The 24598-nt window shown below is 31.5% G+C and overlaps 1 protein-coding gene across 1 annotated transcript; it reads right to left on the minus strand.

Moving 5' to 3' along the window:
• Window positions 1-2733: 2733 nt before the first annotated feature.
• LOC105620411 (60S ribosomal protein L14-like) lies at window positions 2734-9042 on the minus strand. Its single transcript, XM_012201906.1, has 4 exons — window positions 8984-9042; window positions 5306-5407; window positions 4488-4682; window positions 2734-2932 (listed from the first exon to the last, which is right to left on the minus strand). Exons 1-4 carry the CDS (start codon window positions 8984-8986, stop codon window positions 2771-2773), a joined length of 462 nt encoding a protein of 153 aa, XP_012057296.1. The 5' UTR covers window positions 8987-9042; the 3' UTR covers window positions 2734-2770.
• Window positions 9043-24598: the final 15556 nt, after the last annotated feature.

Consider the following 24598-nt stretch of genomic DNA (forward strand, 5'->3'; position numbering starts at 1 on the left):
TATATATATATATATATATATATATATATATATATATATATATACATACATATATATATGTTTATGCATGTTTATAATATTTATACAGTGTACATAATTGTTCTGACGAAGTTCATGAACATATAGAGCGGACTAAACTGGGACGAAAAATCCTCTACTATTTTGCAATTCTCGCAATAGTTAATAAGATATTAATTGCTAAAAATGGCTGAAAATTGATCTTCAATAATTTTTTATTCAAATACTATCAACTTTATAGAAAAACTGCAAGAGATAAAAATTGTTTATTTTTTCTCATAGAACTTTACGAATTTTTTCAGAATTTTTTATCAACTTTTTAGTACTGAATTTTCTCATTTTTATCAACATAAGAAAATATGGTATTAAAAAATTCTTAAAGCTCTATGAGAAGAAAATAAACATTTTTGTTTCTTGCAGTTTTTCTATTGTATAAAGTTGATAATAAAAAATTATTTGATAGTATAAAAATTGAAGATCAATTTTCGACAATTTTTTAACAATTAATATCTTGTTACTATTGCGAAAATTGCAAAGTAAAGAACATTCGTCTCAGTTTAGTCCGCGTTATATATTCACAAACTTTGTCAGAACAATAATCAACAATAAACATCCTATATATTCGTGAATGAAAAATTTTTTATTGGGTATAAGTAACGTACAGCCATAAAATAATGAATATCATTTAGAAGTAGTAGTATGACAGCTCTTTTATGTATGTATTACTTATACCCAGTAAAAAATTTTTCATTCATGAATATATATATAAATATACACAAACATGCATAAACATATATATAAATATAATTATAATCATAAACATAATTATATATAATTATATATGAAATATGTACATATATTATATATTCATATATCCTTCTTTCTTTTGTGATTTTTTTCTGAAACAATGTGAAAATTATTCTTGCAATTATTATATTTTCTAATTACTATTTTTTTTAATAATAAAACAGTAATTTCACAAAAGAAAGAAGGATGTATGGACATGTATGGACATATTTTATATACAATTGTATATAATTATATTTTTATTCATGTTTATACATGTTTATGATATTTATATAATATATATTCATGCAAAAAATTTTTTATTATTCATGCCATAATTAATTTTTAACTTATCTATACTTAATTTTTAACCAAAATATATGTGCTAATATATATAACTTAGAACTAATAATCTTAACATTACTCTTATATTATAATTTTAATATGTTAATAATTTCGTAATAATAATTAATATGGTATTTGCTGTGTATCCTTTTACTTATTCCATATTGGTTATTAGTACCGTTATTGTTCATTTAATTTTTATTCAATATTTAATTTAAGACAGAAATTATGAAGGTTAGATAGAGAAACTAAGATGCATTATAAAGTATGTCAGAAGGAAAGATTGAATATGTAAACTTCTTGACACGAAATATATCTCGCGTTTCATAGTTGGCAGCTTTTGTCTCTTATGCGACATTCATATAGAAATGGCAGGGATTTGAAGGGAGACATCATCTAACTGCATACATCATATTATCCCTTCCACTATGCTTACAATGCAAATTACAAAAATATCCGGTAAACAATTTTTCATACATGAATGTATATAAATACTACCTTGATCAATAAGTTCCCGGAATTCATTCAGAAAATTCAAAATAAAAGTTTTATTCATCAAAAGTGATATTGTCCCCTTCAAAGTACTCCCCATCAACTGCAACGCACTTATGCCAGCGCTTGATGCAACTCTCGAAACATTTCTGGAACTCTATTATCGATATAGCCATCAGAGCCGTCTTCGATTTTTCTATTACCTCCTTTCGGCTGTTAAACGCGTTCGCCGTAATGGTTTTTTTATGCTACTCATAAACGACTGTTTTCTTTAGAGTATCACTGCTGAAACAGTTTCCCAACATTTCCAAGGTTTTCACACCATTGAATCTATTTTTAACACAAAATTTAATATAAACTCGTTATTACAAATTCAACTCCATTTTTAAAACTGTAAAAAATTGAAAATACGTGCAGAGGTAGATGTACTCAAGACGGCATAACTTTACAAATGTCAAGCTATGGTAATAAAATTTGGTGGGAATGTCAATGATAAATGTGGCAACCTAACCAAAAAAACAGAACTCAAATCAGCTGACTCAGAGCATCACCTAGTGGTAATTCCGGGAACTTTTTGATCAAGGTGATATGTATAAATATACACAAATATGAAATTTATAAATATATGCAATTATATATGTTATAAAATATGTTCATACATGTTCATATATTCTTCTTTCTTTTGTAAAATTTTTTTAGTATAAACAATAATAATGAGAAAACATAAAAAAAATACGTTGTCGTAGTTTGTTTTAGAAAAAATAAAATTTGGAGAAATGTATTGTAAAAAAATTGTTCATATATAATTATATATATTATATTAATTTTATATGATTATACATAATTACGTATAAGTATGTTTTTTAAAAACAATTTTTTTTAATTTTAGTAAAAAATTAATCCATCTTTTAATTTTGCATTTACTTTAATCCTGTAAGAAGATTTTTAATTCTGTTTAGTCAATTCGAAGATTTTTATGTGACTGTAATGTTGATAATTTGTTACTCCATATCTAATATAATTGAGATGAGTACTCAGAAGCCTTAATTAATAATTTTTTGTAGCTTGACAAAAGGAATATAATAACAAGACTTTCATAAAATAATCTTGTATTTAATTCAGAATGTTATTATTTCTTTTCAGCTTTTTTTGCACTTTTATTCGCTGCATCGCCAGCTTTAACTTTCTTAGTTTTCTTTTTTAATCTATAAAACGCATCCGTCCGCAATTTATTTCTTATCTGCCTTGCTTTACGCAGCTTAAAACGGTCAAAATCGCTGAGTTCTGCACGCTGAAATAGACAAATATTTTTCCTAAATATAATATCGTTCCAAATTATTTCTAAAGTTGCAATTAGGTCATCAGAATCAAGTTAGAGTTGTCAATAAAAATCAGATGGCATTTTCTATCAAAATATTGGTTTATTACATATTTAATTTTTCTATTGGAAGTACAAATAAGTTTCCGCCATTTGCAAAAGACGGCGCCACTAATAAACTATAGTTAAAATTGTTTGATGTAAAACGACATATCGTAAGATTAGACAACCATAACCGGCAACCATAACCTTGAAATATTAGCGATTTTATATCAGCATCATATATTTTTTTTGTACGAAAATGTCGAGTTTTGAGCCGAATAAGCGTCATTTGCGGGAACTTTTGATTTACTTCTTTAATTTGAAGAAATCTGCAGCTGAGGCTCATAGATTGCTTGTTGAAGCATACGGTGATGCTGCCTTAAGTGAGAGAAGTTGTCGTGAGTGGTTTCAAAAAGTTTAAGAATGGTGAATTTGACGTCGAAGACAAAGAACGTAGCGGAAGGCCGAAAGTGTACGAAGACGCGGAATTGGAAGCATTATTGGATGAAGATTCGTGCCAAACGCAAAAAGAACTTGTACTTACATTAGGAGTGACTCAACAATTATCGTTTGAAATCATTGGGAATGATCAAAAGCAAGGGAATTGGGTTCCATATGAACTGAAGCCGGGAAACGTTGAATGCCGATTTTTCACATGTGAAATGTTGCTTGCCAGGCATAAACAAAAGAGTTTTTTGCATCGTATAGTCACTGGTGATGAAAAATGGATCCATTACGATAACCCAAAGAAGAAGAAATCATGGGGATCACCTGGCCATGCTTCAACATCAACAGCCAAGCCGAATATTCATGGAAAAAAACTCATGTTGTGTATTTGGTGGGATCAGCTTGGTGTCGTGTATTATGAGTTGCTCAAACCGAACGAGATCATTACTGGGGCTCTCTACCGAACACAATTGATGAGATTGAGCCGAGCACTCAAAGAAAAACGCACCCATTACTATTCCAGGCATGACAAAATTATTCTCCTGCATGATAATGCTCGACCACATGTTGCGGCACCGGTCAAAACCTACTTAGAAACACTCAAATGGGAAGTTCTACCCCGCCCGTCGTATTCTCCAGACATTGCTCCTTCCGACTACCACTTGTTCCGATCGATGACGCATGGCCTGTCTGAGCAGCACTTCACATCATATGAAGATACCAAAAATTGTATCGATGATTAGATAGCCTCAAAAGAAGCGTTCTTCCGACGCGGTATCCACATGCTATCAGAAAGATAGGAAAAAGTAATGGCTAGCGATAGCCATTACTTTGAATAAAACATTATGTACCGTTTTTTCACAATAAATGCTTAATTTTTGATTAAAAACGGCGGAAACTTATTTGTACTCCCAATAAAAATAATTTTTCAATATTTTATTTTTTTTAAGACATAAAAATGCATATCAATTGCTAAAAATAAAATAAGTATTATATTTATTTAAATAAATAAACTAAAAAATAGCATATCTTGTAATACCTTCTTTTTGGCTTCAACTTTTTTGGCCCACATCGTCTCTTTCCAAAGTTCGTTAATATTAGCTGAATTCCATGCTTTACGCACGACACGAGTGGATCCAGAAAATGGAAAACGTAAACGGAATTTTGTCAAGTGAAGCTCATTGAGTCTCATTTCGCCACGAGGTACACCTGATGATGGACCATCGACTAGAACCTGTGTGTATGGAAAAGATATCAGTTTTAAGATTTGAAGAATTTAACAATTTGTTAAAGAAGTTATAATTATATCATCAGAAAGAAATTAACATCACCAAAGTCAGTCGGCAATTCCTATCATATTGTTATTTCATCATATAGAATTATTATATTATAAAGTTTATTATAGAGATTTTTATTATTATAGAGATTTATTATATAGGAATTATTTATTTAGATTATTATATAGAATTATTATATAGAATCTGTTACAGAAATATGTGTGTTGCGCGCGCGTGTGTGTGTGTGTGTGTGTGTGTGTGTGTATGAAAAAGGCACACAACGCTTTCATTTCAAACTTGTTCAAGTTAAATCTTTCTGTCAATATTTAACATAATCAATATAAAAATGACATTTATTATATAAAATAGCTAAAGTCTGTTAAAGAGTAAAACCTATATAAAGTTTCTTGAGCAAATAAAAAATGATTATAATTAAAATGATTATAATTATAATTAATTATAATTGTTGCAAATTATTAATTAATATATTAGCTACAAAAAATTGTTTGATACTGTATAATTCTATTTTTTCATATCAAAAAGATTAAAAAATTTTAACAAAGAAAAATATTGTTCCTACCCGATTCTGATCGATGACATCAACGATGGTAACTAGTTTGCCTTGATAAGGACCATCGCTCGCATAGGCCACACGGCCAGATTGTACAAATCTTTGGAACGGCTGTTGAAAAAATATAAAATATTACTGATAGCATTCACAATCTATATTAAATTTACCTTTAAGGAATAAATTTTTCAGTACGTAAATATTAAAACAATAAAACAATAAAACAATAAATAATAATAGTAGACTCAAGAGATTAAATCTAATTATATGTATAATGCCTATATGAGTCAACACAAGGTATTAGTGTGATAATCAAAACTTTATAAGACAATTATAGTACACGTTTCGACCTTTGTTTCAGATTCTCTTCAGTACATAAATTAACGCAAATACATATATAGTTAATATTATAGTAATATCGCATTTTGAAGAATGTCCAGTCTTATATTATGTCCAGTCTGGTTGTCGAATTGACCGATTTGCTATAGAATACGAATAAAATATTTTATTATTTTGATGGAAAGTCATGTTTTAAGATAACTTAAGTCACTTACATGTAACGTTGATTCGGAAAAGACATGAGTTTGCCAATCTATTCCATTATTGAATTAAAATAACGAAAATATACCGTAATTGTCTAATAAAATTTTGATCATTTCACATACTAATATGTTATGTTGGCTCATATAGGTATTATACATATGAGTAAATATTAAAATTTCAGATACATTCAGAAATTTTTGATACAGAATATTTCGTTTGTATTTATATTACTTTAAATTAGAAAACTTCTGCAAAAAATATGAATTTTAATAACTTTTTCAAAGTTTTTTATAATAAGTCATTACCTAAGTTTTAAATCTTAAACCATAAGAAATTATCCAATCATAGTCAATTATTTTTCTCGTATTCTATGATTGATCAATTTTTACGGCTTAAGACTTAAGCTTAAATAATGACTTATTTTAGAAAGTCTATTATATCTCTACACAATTTTCTAATTTAAAGTAATATATATAAAGTAATATAAATAAAACATACAAAAAGTCTTTATTTTAATAACACTTAAGAGGTATGCTTCAATGAATCCAAATTAAAATAAATGTATTATAGAATAAAAATTTGCTATAAAAGATTTATGTCCATTTTTACCTTAATATACACGCACGCACGCACGCATGCACATATATATAAAAATAGAAGAATTGCCCATACTGCATCAAGCAAATATATGTGCGAAATAAAGATGAAACTGACCAATTTTACAATAATTTATTCGGTCGATAAATTATAATAAATTAACAGTAATTTTTGGAGGCTAATAAAATGATAATTTTAAAAAATTACACTAAAATAAAATAATTTGATGTAATAACATTTAGTCTTTAGTTATTAAATTCAAAATGCTTTATTTAACTCATATTTTCATTTTAATTATCATATAATATATCGTGTACCAATAATACTAATAATACTAATAATACTAATAATACTAATAATATTATTTTATAATATGTAATACTAATATGTAATATTATTTTATGTAATATTATTTAATTGTTACGTAGAATAATAAAAAGACTAGATACATTGTCTAAACTAAAAGAATTTCAAATAAATTTTCTTTATTAGAATTATGAAAAAACGAGTATAGTAATCTTAAACTTTTTTGTACACATTTTGATTTTTTTATTTGTATTTTTATATTTTTATATTTTATATTACTTTACAATTAAACTTATAAAATTTTCATTTATTTGCTTGCTATTTTACGTAACTGTTAAAAACTATTATATAAAAAAGCTATTTTGATTAGACTGTTAAAAATAGTTTTTATTAAAGTAAAAATAAAAACACAATTGTACATCAAAAATAAAATAATCTTTCTGCACTACTGCCAGAATATTTAAATAAAAATATAGTAGATATAATTTTAAGTAATTCAGTAAAGATAGGATTTTAAAATACAAAATAAGGAATTGTGTAAAATAAAATACTGGAATTTTTAGTCTGCATCGCTTTCTATTTTTTGATCACTGTATCAAATCTCTAGGAAAACATATTGAAAATTTTAGCATTGATTAAATTTTATATTTGGATTTAGTAAATAGTCCTATTATTATATCGATTTATATCCGAAAAATAGTAAAAAGCAAGAAACTGGAAACAAAAAGCACATTGTAGAATAATCTTTAATGTGCTTTTTGTTTCTAGTTTCTTGCTTTTTGCTATTTTTTATATCTTGTCTTTTTGCTTCTTATTTAGTTTTTTGTTTTATATCGCCTGAGATAAGAGATTAACGAACTTCGAAAGAAACAAGAAGTACAATTGCCGATAAAATGGTTCCAAAGGAGAAAAAAAGCAAAAGATAAAAAGAAGGAAACAAAAAGCACATTATAGAATAGGCTTAATAACAAAATGGAACAAAAAAGAAAATAAGCTGAGTGGCTCATGCGCATTACAATTAATTGGCACTTTATAACTTTCTTTTTCATACACAGATGTTGACTTCAGAATAGCGATCATGTAACTTTTTCCCTAGAGCAAAAATGTGAAAAGTAAAAATTCTTTCAATGTATGTGTGTATATGTACGAACATACATACATAAAAATTTTCACTTTTCTGCTCTAGCGAAAAAGTTACATGATCGTTATCCTGATTCAGCACTTAATTTCTTTTTCATTCATGTATGTTCTAAGATTTCTATTCAATGTAAATGAACTTTAATCTCAGTTTGACTTATTTTTTATCTTTTTTTAGTTATAAGAATCAGTTATATAAAGAGCAACTTAAACCATTAAGTTAATCTATATTAGTAGAAATTACTATCTTTAAACTATCGACTTCAAGCAAACTGTAATTAACTCGTAATCAATAGTCAATTCAACCAGTAGAATTACTTAAGACAAAAATTCTAATATATAAATCGTTATTCTTAATTTTTTCATAATTAAACATAATTCTATTAAAAATTTAATAATTTTATTCATATAAAATAATGCTGAGTCAATACTGCTGATAGAAGTCGTCTCCAGCAAACGAGAATAGATTGAAATTAATTGAAATAGATTTAGATTTTCAGAAATATTAATTCACGAATGTTAAAATGAATGCTTTTCAATCCTGAATGCATTTTTATTTATTTATAGGAATTGCATGAAGCATATCTCTATGCCTTTCAATATATATCTAAAAATAATAGCTTTTTTTGTACATAATACACATTGTGAATACTGTGTTCAATTCAAAATTTATAGGATATAGAATAGGAAATGCAGTTTTTCAATCCAATTGAATCCAATTAAATCCAAAAAAAAGTATTCGCTATTTAAAATACGCATTCGGATAGAAAAAAATTTCCATCTATTTTAATCCATTCTCGTTTGCTGGGTCTGATGCGTTTTTTTTAAACCCTGCGAACGTGATTTAAAAATAATTTATTGCGCGAATAAATGATATTGATCGAATCGCTATGAAAATACAAGATACGTCTAGAATCCCATATAAAGATGCACCATGTGGTTGATGAACATTCAGTAGATGAGGTTAAGTCGCAAGATAATTCACAAAAGTGACCGTGATGTTAAAAATTGTGATCATAATTACACGAAAAGAGTGGAATCCGCGGAAAATCTATCCGACAGCTTTTATATGATTTTACAATCATTGTTCAATCACCATTCACTTACCATGATTTTCCGGAATACAAGACAATAGATCACGAAAAATTGAAAAAAACCGAGATTGTTACACTCCGACAAAAATGTCATTTCAGGGATGATTTACAACATCGAGATCAACGCCATCAATCGGCGATCAGTAGCCATTAGGCTAGGTTTTCATTTGATGCTACAACGTCCATTTTCAGCGCCACATAATTAAAATTGACGAATATCAAGCATCAATTTTGATTACATGACTTGTTTTGATGTTGAAAATGAGTATCAAGCATCAGCATGAAAAAGCAGCCTTAAGGTGCTTTTTCAAAATTAGATTAGATTAGATTATCATAAATGACGCCGATATTTTGACGCGCGAATGAAAAACGTTTAACGCATCATATTTTTGTAATTTGCATGAAGAGGTAGATTATATCCACAGTATTAATTTGTTGCAGCAATTTGTGAAAAAATGTTCATTGTTAATAAAATATTACTATTATATAGTGGATAGTAAAATGTGCAAACATTATAAAATTAATAAAAAACGGTTGTGGGAGTTAACGCAGTTATTAGTGCGATTATCTTATATTTAGTTTATTACATAAACCTTGAATTGATTTCGACGAACGCAATAGGAAATTTTCGATTCCTCTTTGAGTCATTCTCAAAAAGAATTAACAACAATCCATTATCAATAAACAATAATAACAATTTCTTATTCCGCAATCAATTTTTTCATGTAATGTGTGGGTTTCCCAACAGTTGGCATATTATTGGAATCAATTGAAAACCGAATATGAATTGGAGAAACACACACAATATATTGTCAATTATCATTATTTTTTAAAATTATTCCTCCTACACTCACCATGAACGTCGCATTGCATAAATAAATACTTAGATAACAATATTTAAATAAGCCTCCATTACATAAATAAATATTTAGATAAAAAATTTTCAATAGCAGACAGTCATACTAATAAAATAATGATAACTTTCGAGAATATCCGTGCAATATATGTTTTGACACAACGGTTTCTAAGTGAAGACTGTGAATTTTTGTTTATAATTTGAAACTATAATGTCACGCATTAAAGTCATAGTATAAAGTTAAAAAACAAAATATTTAATCGTTATTAAAAAATATGCAGAGTCTAACTTTTCTGTGTCTTTGTAAATTTAAATCATTCTGATGTTATCTGATATGCAACATCTCTGATATTAATTGCTTATTAAAAATTTTTTCAGAGTCCAATATTTCCACCTCATTCCATCGGAATTCATGATTGTACATAGCCTATATTCTATTATAACTGATTGTGATGATATATTTCTTTTTATATGATTATAATGTTCTGATATTTTTGTAGTTTCCTACTCATTTGGTCCATATATGACGCGTTACAATTATTGCAATTTATGCGATAAATCACGTTTCTCTTTGATGAATCTGGAAGTCTGTCCTTATGTGCTCTAATAAATTTATTTAACTTAAGACTGAAATACAATATAAGATTGAAAAACGATAATTTCGTACTTATGTTGTCCTCTAAATTTATCGGAGATGTTTTTTACGTATGGTATATAGTGAACTAATTTTTGATTTTTGATTATTATTATTTTTCTGTTGTAAAGATTTTTTTTATTTATTAGATATTTTAATTGAGCATTCATAGTGTCAAAAATAAAATTAATTGGATAGTTATTTCCTAATAAAATTTGAATTTCAGATTCTTCTGAAACTTAGGGTGCGATAGCAGAAAGGTCCTGTCTACAAAGCTTATTATCGTTTCTCTTTTTTGACATAATGCTGGGAGAGATAATTTAGATATCTATCTGAATATGTATTTTTATAAATCGAAAATGATCCCATTGTCTATAATGATTGTCGTGTCTAAAAAGTTAATTTTTTGTTATCAACTTCAATTGTAAATTGTAATCTATGATGAGAGATAAAATATTCAAATAATGTATCAACCAAAGTAATCGCTAAATTAGTTAATAAGTAGCTAGTTATGCAAGACTTGGAAAATGAGGTGCTTGGGAGAGTTAATTTATCACTACCTTTTTATAGATAGACAGATCAAATGTTTGTCTATAATATTGGTTATCAAAGGTAAAATACGAATTAAGCACAAACTAAATTGATTATAAAATTAAGAAATTCTATTTAAGAAATTTTATTTGATATATAATTTTTATTTGATATATTGATACTTGATATATAATTTTAATCTTAAAATCAAGATTTATAAAATCAATACTTTTAATTAAATGAACTCACATTGTGATTAAAAATATCTTGAATTATTATCTGCAAGAATATTTGGAATGTGCCCTGTCATGCAATTGTGATTAATTATCTCAGCTTCATTCACGATAGTTTCGCAAACTTCACAAGTATTTAAAACCTACTCTGAAATTAAATTTATTTTTTCAATACATTTATTGTATATTGAAGATGTATAAATAATTTTACTGTATACATAACTGACTAATTTACTAAGTACATCTAATGAATCTGTTTCGCTTCTTTTAAAAAAACAGTTCTTTCGCGCGCGACGCTTAGAAGTTGAAAATCTAAACTTCTGAGCGTCAACGTCTGAAACTAACATAATGTTATAAAATAGTTTTGGCGCGCGTTAACTGACGCCTATGAAAAAGCACCTTTAAGCTTCAATTTTGATCACATAACTTTTGCTGAAAATGAGCGTCGTAGCGTCAAGTAAAAATTCAGTCTTACGCTGACATCCCATAGAGCGAAAATTTACAGCGGAACGAAACAGCAGATTAATCACAACTCTGCAATCATTAGATCTGTTCGCGTTGCATGAAATCCGCAAATATTTTAAAATGAAATAAATATATATATTTGGCTTTGAAAAAAGAGAAAGTGAAGATGCCGAGTGCAAAAAGTGCGGGCAATGCAAACAGGGGATCGATTCTGTATCTTGAAATGAGATGAAAATTATAAAAATGAGCGAATTTATTAGAATACTGATTATTTCATTGATCAACACCTAGTAAATTTACTCGTTTTTATAGTTTTCACCTTATTTGAAGATACAGAATCGACTTCCAGATCTATTACTTTGTATTACGTCCTAGGGGGGTTCAGCCGGCCCTCCGGTTTCGAACTAACCCGAGACTATGCGTTTCGTTTCATGTATGGAACGCAGCGCATTCTACGCGCATTAACTCGATTTTTCTTTCTCATGCGCATACAGCATAGAGAAATGAAACGAATCCTATGCAGTTCATGTATACGATTGTAAACAGTCTAAATAAAAGAACATAATTCTAATAGACATATGGAATAAATATTACATTACTGTTTTTTAAGGAATCTTCAAGGTTACAAAACTTATGTATGATATTAATCCGGGTAAAAAATTTTTCGTGTATGAATATAAAATATGTATCCATAAACATACATAAAGATATATAAATAATTGTAAATATATTATATATGAAAATATTCATATATTTATATATGAAATATATCCACCCAAGGACTTCGATTTTTTCTCTCGAAAATTTTTAGAAATTTAGAAGTGATACCTTTCTATTTAACGCTCACAGTTCGTGCGATTAACAATATGATTAAACCTTACGTCCGTGTACAACTAAATTTGACAGAAAGATGAAATAACTTGAATTTTCGAAAGTTTTAAATAACTTTAGTATTTTTATTCCATCATATCTTCGTGAAAAAAAACGGTGATAATAGAATATACAGATGAAGTGCAAGAAAATGTAAATATATATTATTCAACAAGCCTCCAAGGCTAACGTAGCATTTCAGATAAGTTTTCTTTTTCCAATAAGTTTCACGAATTGCAAATAAAATTGTAAATAAAAAAACAATTGCTTTGTGGATTTTTCTTACATTTTTCAGATAACCGCATTACCACGAGAGGTTTTCATAGCGATACGCTACGAACGCTAACCTATTCTCCGACACACTCATCTATTAGCTGGGCTATGTTGCAAAGACGAAAGACGACATTCGAGAAGATCTGTAAGTCAGGCTAAGATACTCACGAAAAATATTCAATTCTTCGTCGGTCTTCTAATAGATGTAATCATCGAAAATTATATGTAATTGTAATACGGATAGCACAGTTGTTGCCATAATAGCTGTCAAACATGTTCTAGATTGAAGACCTAAACACAATACAAGACCTAAACACAATAACAATAGTATAGCGATAGGAATAATATATAATAGAAATAAAAAATATATAAACTATTGTCTCCCATTGCATAATGCGGCGAAAGAAATAACGACCAACCAATCAAATATCGCATACATATTGTAGTACTCATCTGCTTCAGTATTTTCAGATGTAATCTAAAAACATTAAGTCACATCAACTCATTAGAGAACAAAATAAAATTACCTTCAATGAAGTATTTTTTAAGCAGATTTTCATCAGAAAATTTTGGTAAATATATTTTATAATGTTTAAATTAAAAATGTATTACATAGAAAGTTTTTTTGAAATACATATATATACATACATAATATATAATTTTTATTTATTATATTTTCATGCAAATTAGGTAAGATGGAAGATGAATTGTAATACTTACATTATAAACATATATTTTTAATATAACATAAACACTATGTGCATAAGCACTAAATTGTATGTTTAGCAGTTTATAGAAAAGAAATTGTTAAATAAGATAGTAAATATATTAATACAATAAGAATAAAGGTCCAATTAAAATAATTTTGAAACTAAAAAGCTATAAGTCCTAATTAGCTTTAATATTATAATTAATTTAAAAAATTATTGTAACAATATTGCAAGTGACCAGATAGGGATCGAAACATTTGTTCATTATTGTTTTTGTTTCTACTTAGGTTTATAATGTTTAATATTTTTAGTTAATTTAATAATAACATACATCATAATAAATACATAATAATAAACGTCTGAATTGTTATATTTTTTATATAAAGATTATGGGTTTCCCAGATTTCTTCAGGGTCCAGATTCATTCTTGGAATGCCAATGTTTCGTGAACCTTGCAATTCACTTCATCAGGGCGAGGAGCAGTCTGATACTGAGCTGTTCCTCTGAGTCTCCTCTTTTTTATATATATGCTATTTTATATATATATTATTATGCTACTTGTGGAGTGGTGGAGGGGAAGAAGAGAATTGTAGATGGGAAATGGGTGAAGAATGGAGGAAATCGATCAGTCCTCATTAACCGGGAATAGTTTTCCATATTTTATTTCATGAAACGTTGGCATTCCAAGAATGGATCTGGACACGGAAGAAACCTGCGAAACACATAATCTTTATATAGAAAGGATCCATGGAAGTCTCAAGAATATTGTTATATTTTTTATTTGAAAAGATATCTATAGCAATGAATATCTTGTATAGCTTATATAGTCTTTTTTGTCTCAAATTTATTATTAATAAATATATTAATTTTTAGTTCAAAATTACTTTTAATAACATTTCAAATTTCAGCCATTTCTTTCCATGCATTTTCTTTTAGTTTTACATTTCCATAATCTTTCATACTTTTATCATATAGGTAAGACCAACTTCATACAAGATTAAAAGTTCACCGAATTTTTCATTATTGCCCTTGGTTGTCATCAATGTCTTATATGTCATAATGTGCTATCGATAATGTACTATCCATATGGTAATTATTATTACAATAATTGAAATGATACATTTTTTTAAGTTTATCACAATTAAACTAGGAGTTGAAACAGGAATTAAACGTGAAAAGAGGTTATAGCATATATAAACAGAAATGAAAAATCTGAACGCTGATTGTAGGTAGGCTATAAGGCAATAGACATAGAATTCCAACTCGTCGGAAATTTATCACTATCGCTATTCCGTGTTCCTATGTGCATTGATATATGGATTCCCGTATTGGATTCCTCTATTCCTATCGCTACCGCTATGTCTATCGCTATCGCTATTGCCTCGCATTGTATCTTGGGCTTGAGATTCAACTTAATAGGCCGTATTAGGCTGATAATAGGCATGTAATCTCATGAAATAACATTAATGATTTATGCAAATGTTATGCAAATGTAATTTATATTACATTAATATATATATTATTTTATATAATACAATATATAGTAATATATATATATATATATATATATATTGTAAATGTTTATAAATATATAACATACTATACATAAGTATAAAAAATGTTTATTTTCTATTCAAATTATATATTTTTTTTTTATTTTGAGATGTATACAACATATACGAAACATAAACTTATAACATATGTTAAACCTAAACTATCATAATATAAATAAATAATACATAATACATAATATATTTATATAACATCGAAACCAGAGATGTCTATTTCCTCGTGTACCAGGAATGTTGAGCCTAGAGAGTAGAAAAGATGAAAATCATGAAAATTTATAATGATATAACATAATTATTTCAAAATTTACTGTCAGTACTGAAAATTTATAATGCACATAACGTAAAAATATAGATTTTTAGTCGTGATCAATAAATTTTCCACGGAGATATGGCATAAAAATACTAAAGTTATTTAAAACTTCCGAAAATTCAGGTTATTTCGTTTTTCCGTCAAATTTAGTTGCACATGGACGTAAGATTTAGTTGTATCGTTAATCGTGCACGGACTGTGAACATTAATGTAGAAAAGTGATCACTTTTAAATTTGTAAAAATTTCGACGGAAAAAATCCGAAATCCTTGGATGCCCATACAATGTACACACTGCAACCGCACTCGCAAGCGTGGCGCAACTTCATCGCGCTTTCGCAGCTAATCCTTTTTCAACTCGGCAGAATTCCCGTCTTTATAATGAACCTTCGTTTGACCTCACCGAAAACGCGACAGAAAATGTGTCGATATGCGGCTTCTCCTGAGGGCCCCGCAAGACTTCGAACGATAGTTGGGCGCCAGGCATGAGTGAGCGTGCCACTCTTTATCGAAATTAATCGGGAAATTCTCTAATCTCGCGATTTACCAAACTGCGAACGTCGACGGCTCGTAACCGGCGACTCAGCCTCGGAAATCGTAGAGGGGGCGGTTCATGGTCGAAGATAGAGGACCGTGTGGAAGAGCGAATAGACGGCGGCAATAAATCACATAATTATTAACAAGAAGAAATAACAAATATATTTAGTCAGGTTCCGACTCTCTTGGTACTTGTTGACAAAGTCACAATACGCAATCGCAATGCGTTACTATAACTTCGCACATGCCCCGATATGCCCGATACGCGGGGCGTATTAATTGCGCTACCTCTCGATGGCACGAGCTCACGTAAGAATATTCTTCACAAATCGCACGAGCAGTAGCCGACGATACGATAACCGAAATACGAGACGGTTGCGGTCTTTCCGCGAACACGGCGTGCTCATCCACGGGGCTTCGAACAACTTTACAAAATGTCGGAAATAGACAGAGAACGTACAGACATCACGATACAAAATTCCGATACAAGACCAATCAGCATGCGACAAGACTTCACGAAATGACCAAGCTGTGGCTAAGGCGGACGCAGAAAGTAACTCCTTCGAAAACTCCTTACAACGAGTTGTCGCGAGAGACGACACGCTCAGACACAAATATCGCACAAAACTCGACGCACGACAATACCACGTGCCTCTACAAAACACGACAACGATAATTACGCGTGCCTCCCAGACACGGAACGGCGACCTTACAAATTTGTTACATTCTCACCCCGCTAAATCTTCCTCTCGTCAGGCTCTCTTTTCGCTACCCCGAGCACTCTCAGCATCTTTCAGCCGTGCTCCTCGCTCGCCGAGCGCAAACACAGCACAAGTGCCGGGTGCTGATCCTTCCAGGAGCACGCAATGATCGCTATTACCACTCGAGGGGGCCTTATCGCGTCTAATTGGTGCCCGCAAGTTCCGCGAATCGCGTGAGCCGTATTAACCACATCCTGCGTCCTAGCGCGCGGAATTCGATTGGGCCACCGCGTTTCCTTCGGCAACTCTCGGGAACTCTCCCAGATCTCAGGTTCGCGAAAGACTCGTCTTTCGATGTCGGCGTCCTCGTAATTGTCTCCGCTTCCGATCCTGGACGTCGACCTCTCCTAAGAGAGAGCTTTCCGCGAGTTCAATCGTGGGGGGAGGGGGGGGGGTCTCTCGTCAACACTTGGGCGTAGTGGCCATCCCCGGTCGCTATTCTCGCGGCCCCCCCGCCGTCATGTGCCTGTAATGTGTGGCGATAAAATATGTCTCGAACCAAAACAAAGATATCGAAATGCGAAGCGATATCACCGCATGCTACCCATCCTAGGATGCTGGATGCCCCGGCCAATTTATCTTCCATTGCTCCTCTTCCGATCCTCAGTCCCAGCCGTTCTCTCTTCCTCGATACTCGGTGAGACGCAAAATTCCCAAGGAAGTCGCCAATTATCCTGCAAAACTCGCGGTACGACAATGCACGAAAAGAAACGATAAATCGCCGCAGAAAATCTGCGGGACGCGCAAATAAAACGAAACAACGTGAAATCGACGAAACGACGCATAAGAGTGCGCAAATAAAAAGTCCGCCTTCTAAAAAGTGGAAGGACTCAGGACGCCAGAGTTGCGGTTCGGTCTTCCGATCCTTGATGGACGGAAAACGTCATGTCACAATACATATGCTCGTACCTTCTTTTTTTGTAAAATTACGCGTTTCGCGAGTTTTCTCCGTATCCAGATCTATTCTTGGAATGCCATTGCATGAACCTTGCAGTCCATTTCATCAGAGCGAGGAGCAGCTTGTCCAGTAAACGAGAATGAATTAAAATGGATTAAAATTTTTTTAATGCGTATTTTAAATGAAAATGGATTGAAAGAATTGAAATGGATTGGATCCAAGTTGACACTAATTTAATATTCGAAAAAAAAACATTTATATTTAAGGGTTATAAATTTTATTCCTAAAACATTTATAATAATTATGAAACTTAACTTCAAATTGATATTAAAAAACGCATGGGATCTTACTGGGATTCGAACTTAGAATCTCTGGATTATGAATCTTCTACGTTATTCACTACTTTAATTGATAAATGGTATTCATTCTCTACTTCAATTACAATCAATTAAATCAGTGCATGAAATTATATAAATATAATAAAAATCATTATTATTTAACAGATATAATAAAATATAAATAATTTACATTACTATGAAACAACATTTAGGTAAGTGTCAGATAATTTAATCTCTTGACCGATGTCGCGCGCCGTGATATTCAGGATGTGTTCAACTTGATTTGCGAGTGTTTACATCGATCATTTATTTTACTTCTAATCAAAAAGAAACAAAAGAACATAGCTCAATTATTTTTTCGTTACAATTTTTTTTAACTTAGTTGGATTAAATCGAAAAATGTCTTACTTATAATTTTGAATAATTTAAGTAGCATTTATCCATTTGAAAAGAAAAACTTTTTTTTTATTTAATTGAATTAAAAAACTGCATTTCCTATTCAGAATTTTGAATAGTATTTGAGCAGTATTCACGATGCATAGAAATGGCTGGTATTTTTAGATTCAACTGGATTGAAAAATTACATTTATTATTCACAATTTTGAATTGAGTAGCATTCATAATGCACACAAAATACTATAATACAATTACGTCTGGACATCCGGCTCGCGGAAACGTTTTCGCGAACGCGTTCATGCACTCCCGTCCGCAAGAATGAACAACACGAATATAAGAAAGAAGAAAAAGAATTTATTTTGAAATAGATTCAGAACCTTGTTTAATAACAGAGCGGCTCGTTGCTGAGTAATGTGATCTTCGGAACTTTGCGAGCGGTGAATTACGGTGTCGACACGGCACGGGCGTAACAATACTATTTTTAGATTAAAAGGCATAGAGATATGCTCTATGCAATTCCTATAAATGAATAAAAATGCATTCAGGACTAAGAAAGCATAGATATTTGCTTCATGCAATTTCTATAAATAAATAAAAAATGCACTCAGGATTGAAAAGCATTTTAACATTCATGAATATCTATTTCTTAAAATCTGAATCCATTTTAATCCATTTCAATCCATTCTCGTTTGCTAGGTGATATTGAACTGTTCCTTCGGACTTTCTTTTATATTACCCTGTTTATTGGAGTGATGGGGGAGGGGGGAAATAATTGTGGATGGGATGGAAGGGAGAGATGGAGGAAATTTGATCTTATAATAACCGGAAGAATGGTCTTCCATATTTTATTTATGTTGTAGCTATCAGCTCTATTTAAATTGTTAGAGTGTTTTTGTATTTCTGGCTTCTCTATACTTTCTTGAAAAGTATGATGAAGTAATGTTGGCTATTGTGATCGTTTTGTCAAAGAAGTACAGTATTTGATGTCCTATTCTTGAACAAATATCGCATACAAAAAGCAATTCCGTATACAATCACAGACAAGAAACTATCATTTTCGGATACGAAAATTATTCGTATGTGCTCAAGAATAGAGGCTCCGTTTCGATGTTGTGTTCTAATAATGCCGATTGCGTGGCGTGTTTTAGCCTAACATCACGTTGATGTTCTTTTATTCATAGGTTGATCATTTTCCCAGTTTCTCCAATGTATACTTGCTCGCAGAAACAAGATATTTTGTATATTCCTGTGGAGCTGAATGGTGGTCGTTGATCTTTAGGATTTCTTAAGATTTGTCCTATCTTTTGGGTGGTTTGAAGATAGTTCGGATATTGTGTTTGTTTAATAGAGACATTGTCTTGGTTACATGTTTATAGATTATTTTGATTGTCTTTTTTGTCATGTCCGTTTTTCTGTAAGACTAGTTTTAAGTGTTAAGTTCTGTCTGCAGATATTCTTTGTCAAAAACGATGAAAGTACAAGTGAGTTGATTGCAGACTGTTTTTGTGCTGGGTGGTGGTGCGACTCGGCATGTAGGTATCTATTTGTGTGTGTTGGTTTTCTGTACACTTGATGGCCTAAGATATCATCAGCTTTCTTAAAGACATCTAAGAAGGAGTGTTTTCCGTTTTGCTCTATGTCTATAGTGAAGTGGATATTTAGACGTTGATTATTAAGGAAAATAAGGAATTTATGGAGTTCGATTCTGCTGTGTCATTATATCACGAATGTGTCTACACAACGGAACCAAATTTCTGGTTTTTTGGGTTTTTCGCTTCAGGGTTCATCGCCATTCCTGAAGTTTGTTCATAAAATTGATTGTTATAGGAGAAGTAAGTAGTTGTTAAGCAATGCTCTATTAGCGGGATGAGGTCAGAGAAAACTTTGTGTGAGACCTTTATTATGTTTAGTGTGTCTTTTATTGGGACTTATGTGAAGGGATTCTACATCGAAACTTACAAGCAAGTTTGTGGGACGTAGTCGGATCTTTTGTATGAAGTTTGTTGAATTGATTATGTGTGATTCGAATTTTCCAGTGAGGGACTGTAGTGTTTGTGCTAGGAAGCGAGATAATTTGTATGTTAGGGAGTGTATGGCACTGACAATCAATCTGAGAGAAATATTTGTATACTTTTGATAGTTCGTACAGTCTTGGTGGAAGAGAATTTATAGGTTTTGATTTGGTTGATTTTTTTTTTCACTGAAAATGTTGCTTTTCTTCACGAGGATCTTGGTGTTCTGTGCAAATGTATTAGTTGGATCTTTGTCAAGCTTTTTTGTATGCTTTGTTCGAGAGAAGGTTCTTCTTTTTCTTAATCCAATATGTTCATGACTACTATCGTGTTGCCTTTGTCGACTGGAAGCACGATATATGTGTCCCTGTTTAAGTTTTGGAAAGCCAATCGCTCTTGTCTAGTGATGTTTAGTGGAGAGAGTTTGGCTTTGGAAAGGTACCTATCTGCGGATGTTATTTGCTAGTTCTGATGGGAGGCGGTAGACGATTGACTCTATTTGGCTGATAATCTCTTGCTTTGTCAACCACAATAGCCAACATTATATCATATTTTCCAAGAAAGTATAGAGAGAAGCCATGGAAATACAAAAACACCTTAACAATCTAAATAGAAATAATAACTACAACATAAATAAAATATGAAAGACTATTCTCCCGGTTATTGAAGACCGATCAATTTCCCTCCCCCCTCACTCACAATTATTTTCTTCTTCCCCACCACTCCAATAATCAGCGTATAAAAGAAACGGCTCAAAAAAACAATAATATCAAGCTCTGATGAAGTGAAGCTCACGAAAATGGAGGTTCATGAAACATTGGTTTTCCAAGCCCAGCAAACGAGAATGGATTAAAATGGATTGAAATTTCTATTCGAATGCGTATTTTAAATAGCGAATACTTTTCTTTTTAATTTAATTGGATTCAATTGGATCCAGTTAGATTCAATTGAATGCAATTAGATTGAAAAACTGCATTTCCTATTCAAAATTTTGAATTCAGTATTCAGTATTCACAATGCACAGAAAAAGCTAATATTATTTTTAGATTGAAGATATTGAAAAGCATAGAGATATCCTATAAATGCAATTCCTATAAATGAATAAATATGCATTCAGGATTGAAAAGCATTTATTTTAATATTGAATCAATATTTCTGAATCTATTTCAATCCATTCTCGTTTGCTGAGAGAATGAATCAGGGGCGCGATTTCGTAACAGTTTTTACACACTTACTATTATCGGTGTCGTTGCGCAGATATTTTATATAGTGAAAAAGCTGTGCAATGACACCGATTGTCGGTAAGCGTGTAAAATAGTTAAAGATTATAGGCCCTGGACAGAGAGAAAATCCGCGAAACACATAAGCTTTATATTATACATAATTATGTGTATATAATTTTTTTCACATTTCTCTAAACTTGATTTTTTTCTCAAACAAACAGTGCAAAAAATATCCCTTTTTTGACATTTTCTTATTAATATTATTTTTATTATATTAAAAAATTTACAATAGAAAAAAGGATGAATAAACACATGTGGACATATATATAATAATTACATACGTAATTATAATAATTATATATAATTTCATATACAATTATATAAATATGTTTATAAATATTCATATATATATATATATATATATATATATATATATACCATACATATATATTATTATAGTGACGTAAAACCCCGTAATTCTCCCTTTCGGAAATCGGTAGCGCGGTCTTAAAATATACTACTGGAAGAAGCATAGTCTCTTGAAAGTGAAGGCGAATAGATTGACAGAGAAGAATAGATGATCATAGTTGATATCGTAATACGTATTAGAGAGGAAATGCGCGCACAAGCGAATTACACACAGCTGCACATAGATATACACACGGTATACTTTATTCAGCTTAAGCATCCACCGTGCATATGATTATATGAAGCATGCGCATTACAATCTGCGCATACGATCATCATCTCTCCATTCTTGTCAATCTTCTTGATTTCAGCTGATTGTATAAAGATTAAAGACCTTTGCTCCTTCCAATAGTATATGTTTTAAGAGCGTGATGTAACATTCAGTGCATTTAATTATTCCATTATTCCGTTCTCTTTATATTGATGAAATGAGGCAGACGCATAACAACCGCTATATCCACACAACGTATGGGTTAATTGATAGGAACCGAACATCGGCTGAAGCGCGCGAACGTGGAAAATGGAGGGCACATGCTTCGTACGATTCATCGATGGCGAAATTTAGTTGACAAATGCAGAAGTTTTCTTGAGAGATAGTTGAATGCCCTCTGATGCTCTCAAATGCCAGCCAAAGAGGTGATCAATGCAATAAGGCCTCTGCAGCTCCGTGGATGAATTCAGTCGTCGACTCGCTACTCTCTCGGACGGATGATCACTAATTTTATAGCGATTACATTATCGAAATTACGCGATTTAACGAGAAAAAATGGAGATTCCAAAGGATTCACTCGAATTTGGTTAATTAAATATGTATTTAATATTAATTCACGCGATACACTGATTAATTTTATGCAAAAATATAATTATTTTTTAATTAAATTGAAGAATTACAATTATAAGAGTTGGAATGATTCTAGATTTGGAAATTAAAACTAACACTCTTAGATTTGGAAATTGAAAAAAAGAAAGAAAAATTATATTCGAACTTGGAATTAGGGTTCGCGCACAGCGCTTAAAAGCAGACAAAGGAAGGAGCCAATGTTTTGCGCACGTATTCACTCTAGATGACGCGCACTGTTACTCTGATTTCTCTCCCACATTTTGCCCATGGGCGTTCCTGAATTGCATCATGCCTCGCATATTCCTCTGTGATTTCATAGTCAATTATACTTTGCTTGCCACTTATTCTTATATTCACATATTTTGATGACTTTCGTTTCTGTGCATTGGGATTTGTATGCGTACGGACGAAAACCCTCGTTCTCCCGATCCTGAAACCATGACGAATCTCCTGTGTCGTGCTTCAGTCTCGCTTTCCGATCTGGCAGATTCTTTGAAAAAAACGCTCTGACGGACCCTAATATAGCGGACATTATCTCTAGTGTCAATGAAAGATCTATAGGCACTAATGAGTCTATTGATGCTGTGAGTAACGTTGTTCCCGTCGGTATCCCGTTACTATCCTTGATGGGATAGTGTAGTTTAGTATGGTTTCTTGCAAGAACAAAGATAAGAAGAATACTCCATTTCTCTTGGCCCCACTCGCCTCCTCATGTTAATTCGAACATAAATAACGGCCCGGCCGCCTCGAATATTCGTAAAGGCGTAGCTAACTCCCGATCGTGTTCCCTAGAATCTCTTTGCATTAACGATATACCCCTGAGGCGTTTGTTGATAAAACGTCCCCATGCTCCGTGGCCTTCTGCTGATCCATCTACTGATCACTTTGCTTTATTAGTGAATAATTCCTCCCAACTGTAGATCCTCCCTTTCATTTGGAAACAATGGAGATCGAAGTTACATCTGACAAAATCAATCTCTGGTAATAACGGTCTTTCGAAGAAATCTCTTAAAAGATGGGCTGATAAGGAAGCTCCTGATGCTTCCACTAACAAAATGTAAGCCCTCTTTGATGCTCTCAAATGCCAACCAAAGAAGTGATCGATGCAACAAGGCCTGCAGCTCCCTGGAATTCAGTCGTCGATTCGCTAAAGCTGCTCTCTCGGACGATCACTAATTTTATAGCGATTCCCTCCGATATGTCGAGCAGTCCTTCGGTTAAGTATCAACATAATGATGTTCTCCTATGTTGTCCATTTTTGTCGCACTTCGGAGATCCCGGGAGAAAGAATCAACGCATTAAACATTAGTGTCCTACATAAGGCTTTTAAGCATAAGATCCTAGAAATCAAAAATCATGGGCGGCGCACCGTTGCAGTGTCCTTTAATAATATAAAAGCTGCTAACGCCATTATCAGCCATCCTATCCTAAAAGAAAACAATCTTGCTGCATACATTCCCATGTTTCGGGTTATGAGAACGGACTTCAATCAAGAATGTTCGGATATTTCCGACGAAGAGATTTTTAGAAAACTTTGAATCTCCATATAAAATTGTCTCTCTAAGTGGCTTAATCGAAGAACCAAAGAAAGGGATGAAACCAGGCTCGTGTCTTCGCGCATCATCCTGATTAAATTCGCCGGTCAAAATTTACTTCATTCGGTTTCATTTTTGCATGTTCGTTTTCTAGTCCTCCCCTAGATA

Source organism: Atta cephalotes (genome assembly GCF_000143395.1).
Source record: "Atta cephalotes unplaced genomic scaffold scaffold00026, whole genome shotgun sequence".
NCBI lineage: Eukaryota > Metazoa > Arthropoda > Insecta > Hymenoptera > Formicidae > Atta > Atta cephalotes.

Bases quoted from the DNA above. Each gene is read 5' to 3' on its own strand.
- LOC105620411 (XM_012201906.1), bottom strand. The intron at 4,683-5,305 runs GTAGGAACAATA...CCATACACACAG, and splicing joins ATGTCATCGATCAGAATCGG to GTTCTAGTCGATGGTCCATC. The intron at 2,933-4,487 runs GTATTACAAGAT...TGTCTATTTCAG, and splicing joins AAGTTGAAGCCAAAAAGAAG to CGTGCAGAACTCAGCGATTT.